This window comes from Gobio gobio (assembly GCF_949357685.1).
Source record: "Gobio gobio genome assembly, chromosome: 4".
Classification (NCBI taxonomy): domain Eukaryota; kingdom Metazoa; phylum Chordata; class Actinopteri; order Cypriniformes; family Gobionidae; genus Gobio; species Gobio gobio.
In genome coordinates this window covers 33,366,646-33,372,928 of record NC_137100.1, presented here as the reverse complement: position 1 = coordinate 33,372,928, position 6,283 = coordinate 33,366,646, and the positions used below count along the sequence as shown (strand labels likewise).

General features: G+C 31.8%; 1 protein-coding gene across 6 annotated transcripts; it reads right to left on the bottom strand.

Moving 5' to 3' along the window:
- Positions 1-204: 204 nt before the first annotated feature.
- LOC307125185 (uncharacterized protein) lies at positions 205-5,248 on the bottom strand. 6 transcript variants are annotated; one of them, XM_079814862.1, is made up of 11 exons: positions 5,139-5,248; positions 4,911-4,941; positions 4,693-4,780; positions 4,558-4,599; positions 3,604-3,753; positions 3,398-3,518; positions 2,966-3,178; positions 2,797-2,880; positions 1,916-2,057; positions 1,618-1,780; positions 205-1,330 (listed from the first exon to the last, which is right to left on the bottom strand). In XM_079814862.1, coding segments are annotated over exons 4-11 (1,104 nt in total). In that variant the 5' UTR covers positions 4,560-4,599; positions 4,693-4,780; positions 4,911-4,941; positions 5,139-5,248; the 3' UTR covers positions 205-1,101. The 6 variants fall into 6 exon arrangements, with proteins under 6 accessions (XP_079670988.1, XP_079670986.1, XP_079670990.1 ...); XM_079814860.1 differs by having other exon boundaries at positions 4,911-4,966; positions 5,139-5,217; XM_079814864.1 differs by having other exon boundaries at positions 4,558-4,616; positions 4,911-4,966; positions 5,139-5,190.
- Between the last annotated feature and the right edge of the window lie 1,035 nt (positions 5,249-6,283).

Below are 6,283 nucleotides of genomic sequence, written 5' to 3'. Positions count from 1 at the left end.
TCCTCGACATCCCAAACAACACAGGCTTGAGCTCGTCCCAGCTCCAGCTCTACTTCAGATCTCAGCGTTGTGGGAGACGCTGCCTCACAGTGCTCGCTGTAGTACTTTAATTACACGGGAAACGGCGACACCTGCTGGCCAGAACGATGCATTTGGAGGTTCGTTTTTTTACTCTGTTCAGCAAGGTAATAATCGAGCCAATCTGACGGAATTTGTAGTGTTTGTTTAATGCCACAGCAGTAAAAGAAGAAATAAATATCAATTTTACATGATGCTGATGTGGATGTTACAGTTTTAGTGCAATCAATATGTAAATATATTCACTTGTAATACATGTATATTTAATCAAACACATTTCTCAATAATAATAGGTCCTACAACTTTATGTAACATCCATTTTACATTCATAGGATATCATAAGCATATGCCCCCACATTAAGGAGCAGTTTACTTATAAGGTGAATATTCAATGCTGGTTTTAAACACCCGGTTATGAACATTATTATGTTCTTGGCAACAACATTTCATCATAACCATGACAAAAGCAAATAACAAATAACATATCTACAGCATGCACAGCTGAAGCATGTTATTTCATCTAAAATCATGTGGCATCAAGGTCAATAACAAAATAAACTATTCTGTAACTAGAACACAAAAATAAACATTTATGTATGATTCAGATAAACAACATTATGGAAGAATTTATACAAGTAAACCTAAAATATATGCATAAGAATGCAGTATTTCTCCATGTACATTACATTTTCGAATGCAAAACATAATTGTATATTTCTCTTTATTCATTCATTCTTCCTGTCTCACTGGAATAATCTCTTTTCGTAGCATTTAATTACACTTTAAAGGTAGATTTTTAAAAAGTTTTTTTTATTGAAATGAACAAGCACGGAGCTAACGTTTTGATCTTATCGAACACAGTTTGATGGAAAATTAAACATTTCAGAAGAAAACATCATTAGAATTGGAATGTAAACATACAATAAAACTATAGAACATATATTACTTAAGGATAATGACTGTTTGGCATATTAGAAAATTATATTAGTAATTTCATGACTTGAATGAAAAATATTAATCAACCTAACCCTGAAATTTACTGTACTCCTGTTTAATACAGCCATAAACAGTATGGTAAAAGTGCCTGTCTGGAGCCATAAGGTCAGTGACCATCTCGGTGTGGTTCATTTTAGGTATTAGATAAAGAGACATACTGACAGAAAGAGAAGAGAGGAGCTCGGAGAACATCACTGATGACTCCACCGGAACTATGATGTCATTGGTTCCATGGAGCAAACCCACTGGAGGAACTCTGCATGAAAACCATAGCAAATAATAAAGTGTTTACTGTTAATTCTACAATGGTATAATGAATTGCTCTGACCCTCACAATAGCAAACAAAGAGCTTCATTCAACAGTCCGACTGTATTCTGCATCTTTCTGTACTGTACTCGTGACCTTTACTTGGTAAACTGCATTGGTAATTTAACAAGTTGGCCAATAATGCCACTAAAATAGCAAACAGATGAAAACAATAACATCTTATAACTTACTAAAGTAATACAAATGTGTAAATGTGAAATGTGACTATGCATTACCGTTTCAACTGATCCTTGTTCAATTTCTTGAGTAATGATGTTGGTGAATAATAATCAAAGTTCTCCACACCATCCATAGCTTTGTGCATAGTTGACACATATTCAACAGCCCGCATTTTCTCATGCTTATAATGATCCATTATACTGTAAACGCCACTCAGACCTATTAGAAAAACAAAAATCACAACATGAAAGAAAAATATTGCTTTACTTAATCGTGTTTTTTTTTCTAAAAAAAAACAACCATATTAACAGTGCAACCGCTATGCTAAATTATAAATCTGGAGCATTGATTTACCTATGATTCCTTTAATGGCAGATACAAGATCTCTCTGTTTGTTGGTCTCAATGAACAATTCTTCTACATTGTTCACCAGAAACAGTGTGGTAATGGCACACAGATGAGCCCCTGCTGAATGACCTATTAATATTATGTTGTCCTGCATTAAAAAACAGTGTAGGTTCAGAATTAGATTTCTACATCAATTTAGCCTAGGTGAAAATGTTTTATTGCTTACAAAACAACATAGAAAATATACACTACCATTTGAAGGTTTGAGGTCGCTAAGATTTGTAAAAAAGTTTTTGAAAGAAATCTCTTGCGCTCAAAGAGTAAAAACAGTAATATATGTGTTATAAATGTATTTATTAAAAGTAATATATTTTAAAAAGTCATTTATACCTGTGATGGCAAAGCTGAATTTTCAGCATCATTACTCCAGTCTTCAGTGTCACATGATCCTTTAGAAATAATTTGTATTATGCTGATTTGCTGCTCAAGAAACATTTCTTATTATTTTATATACAATTCTTATTATCATTTGAAAACAGTTGTGCTGCTTAATATTTTGGTGGAAACAGTGATGCATTTTTTAGGAATCCTTGATGAATAGAAATGTCAAAAGAACAGTATTTATTTGAAATAGAAATTTTTGTAACAATGTAAAAGTCTTTACGGTCACTTTCGATTCATTTAATGCATCTTTGTTGAATAAAAGTAATAATTTCTTTAAAAAAAAAAAACACCTCAAACTTTTGAATGGTAGTGTACAATGAAAGCACCTTGAAAAATTAAAGTGTTTAATATTAAATTAAAAAGTGCATTGAGTAATGAGGCATTTGTGGTGCAATTCTAACTGTTTTTACACATATTTTTTGTTCATAGAATGGAAAACTTACTTGATCAAGATTGAACGCGTTTCCCTTTTCTCTCACCCACAGCAAACTGTCACTAATGTCTTGAATCATATTTAACACATTTCCCTAAAAACACAGCATACATTTACAAAAAAAGAAATCCACACACACACAAAAAAAAGTAAATAATAAATATTTATAGGTGGTTTACCTTTGGATATATGGAATAATCTGGACAAATTACAGAGGCATTAAGCTCTTTTGCCATTTGTAAGGCTAGCAGGCAGTAAATAGAGCGGTCTCCTGAGCCCCAGGCTCCTCCATACACAAATACAACCACCGGTACAGGAGCAGCATCAGAATGGCCCGTGCTTGGTGAATAATATAAATCTAGCTTATTCCCTCGGCGACCAAAGGTAAGGCCCTAGAAAAGGATAGAAGGACAATGACATTTTCAAAACATTTTAATTTTACAATTCATGCTGCATCACAAAACTATCACTGTACTAAATGTAGACGTAATAGTAGCTTTGTTTCTTAAAACTTTCTCTCTCTGTGGCTCTGTGCTGTATAGCTCACTGTGTGTCCTGTAGCTAAATAAATCACATCCTTACATTAACAGAAATACAAAAATAGAACTAACTTTCACATAGTGCTTGTTATTTTTGTCATTACTGTACCACAGTTTCCACTGAAAATACAGTTTGCCATACTGCAGATACTTCAGCATTTCAAGCACAGCTCTTGTCAGGCAGTATATGCGTCTGCGGGGAGTGCAAGAAACAACAGCATCATTAAAAAAGCCCACAATAAAAGTACAGTAGCATCAAAATGTTAATGCTGTGTCACCTTGGTTTGACAGCCTCTAAATATTTTTGGTACCCTGGTTTACTGGGCCAGCCATAGAGCCACTGGGCAACCAGAGAGATACTGTAAGGGAGGCCCACTAATAATGCCCCTGCCACCAATGGAAGAGAGAGATAGCACTTCAATACGATCCTGAAAGAGAAATAAACAGAAGCACTGACTAACATCATTTATATTACATTAGGGTATAATGGTAACACTTTACAATAGTCTTATTTAATAACATTAGTTCATGTATATTCACTAACATGAACTAACAATGAGCAATACATTTGTTGCAGTATTTACTAATCTTTGTTAATGTTAGTTAATCATGCTGTTGTTCATTGTTAGTTAACTAATGAAACCTTATTGTATTACAGTATAATAAACATTAATTGTATGAACTATTCATCTGAACTATTTATGACTCTTGTATGACATTAACATGATAATTATATGAATTTTATGCCAGTTGCTGGTCATTTTTTTAAAAGATGTTTATGCTTAACAAGGCTGCATTTATTTAATTAAAAATACAGTAAAAAATCAGTAATATTGTGAAATATTATACAATTTCAATAACTTTCTATTTTAACATATTTTAAAATGTAATGGTTCTAGTGCCTTTTTAGTCTTTAGTGTTACTAATATGCTCATTTGCTGCTCAAGAAACATTTCTTATTATCATTGTTGAAAACGATTGTGTTGTTTGATTATATGTGGAAACCGTGATACATTTTTTCAGGACTCTTTGATGAGCAGAAAGTTCAAAAGAACAGCATTTATTTGAAATAGCATTAATTTTTAACAATGTAATAACCTACTGTCACTTTTGATCCATTTAATGCATCCTTGCTGAATAAAAGTAGTAATTTCATTCAAAACAAAAATCACTTCAAACACTGTATGATTCATGTAGTGTGTTGAATGACATTATTTTAACATGATACTTACATTATTATTACTATGCCAGCTGCTGGTTGTTGGTTCTAATACCTGGAGTAGCAAAAGGACTGAGATTATAATATTTATAAATATACATAGATGCATAGAATCAGATGCTGTTTCAGAAAGTTATAATAAACCTACCCAGGAGAACGACTTTATTCGATATTATGTATTCTTTATGTTGACAGCGCCTCCTACATGAAGATACAGTCGGTGGGCTCTCTTCTCTCTTTATCCAAAAGGATACACCAGAATACAATTAAAATATACAGAAAAGTAAAGAAGGACTTACTGATATTGAAGAGAACAATTACAATGTGCATTATGCATAGTCTCTAACAACTTCTCTCTTGTGTTACCTGTCTACAGCAAGACTTTCCCATCAATTTTCTTCAAAACGTAAGGATTCGCAAGGCTTGATTATGCATTAGAAAAGTCGCAAGCAGAGCAAAATAAACAAGGTTGACATTGCATTTGTTACATAATGACTGTGTCCTAGATTTAGCTACATACTAAAAGATAGGTCTACGTGTATTGAAAACAGAAGATTAGTGGTGCAAAGAGTGCATTGTGTCAAGGCAGATCACCTGCAGATGACAGTGTCCCGTAAGCCCAGATGGATGGATGCATTCGCTGCATGAACTTCCTGACTTCTTCTTTTAGCATGCGCAGATAGCATACTATGTGTCTTATTGGCTCGCTGGCTCACATGGGCGGGACAAATATGTGCTTGTCAAAACCGGTCAAAACGCACAACTGCCGTTTAGACAAAAAGAGACGTCCACATGTATCTATAAATTAGAATAGAGAAAACAAATGTTATTGATATTTTTTAACGTTTATTTGTATTAAATGTTGCACGCTCATATCATAATCTATCTCAAAATAGCACAAACATCCTCTCATTGGTTTAAGCGCTTGTCATTTAAGATGATGTTCCTACTGATGTCCAATCAACACGCATACAGTTTTATCCTTCACAACTTATATTTTTTATATTATCATATTATTACATTTAATATTATTAGATTATTTCAAAATATCCTTAGCCTATGTCATAATCATCCAACGTGAATGGTTGACTGAATTGGAGGTATTTGTTGGAATGTTCCTAAAATGCAAATAGCCTGCTATGACTATATCATAAATCATAATTATATTATCTTCACAAATGTAGATTTTTTATAAAAAACAACGCCTTGACATAAAAAATACGAAGTGGCAGAATTTGTGAAGATAATATAATTATGATAAATATTATTATTGTTTATTTTAATTATATATATATATATATATATATATATATATATATATATATATATATATATATATATATATATATATATATATATATATATATATATATATATATATATATATATATATATATATATATATATATATATATATATACTTTTTTTTGTTAAATGAAGGTCACATTAAAATAATATTAAAAACTGTTCACCATGCTTTGCTTTTTGTTGTTGCTACTTATCAAATGCATGATGTATAGATTTTTGTTAAACCCTTGTCCCAGACTCAGACTTTACTGAATTTAAATTCATAAAATTAAAATTACATTAGGCCTATATTGCAGTTTATACAAAAAATAGCCTGTGAGTGTAAAATAAAATATTCTATAAAATGTATATTTTTTATTTTCAGTCAAGCTCAGACTTTAATCTAAAACTATAATATAAAAATATGAATTAGTAGTGTGTGTGTGTGTGTG

Bases quoted from the DNA above. Each gene is read 5' to 3' on its own strand.
- LOC307125185 (XM_079814859.1), bottom strand. From the start codon at position 4,934: ATGGGAAAGTCTTGCTGTAGACAG. The intron at 2,881-2,965 runs GTAAACCACCTA...CTGTGTTTTTAG, and splicing joins ATTATTCCATATATCCAAAG to GGAAATGTGTTAAATATGAT. The intron at 1,781-1,915 runs GTAAATCAATGC...TTTTTCTAATAG, and splicing joins TGCCATTAAAGGAATCATAG to GTCTGAGTGGCGTTTACAGT.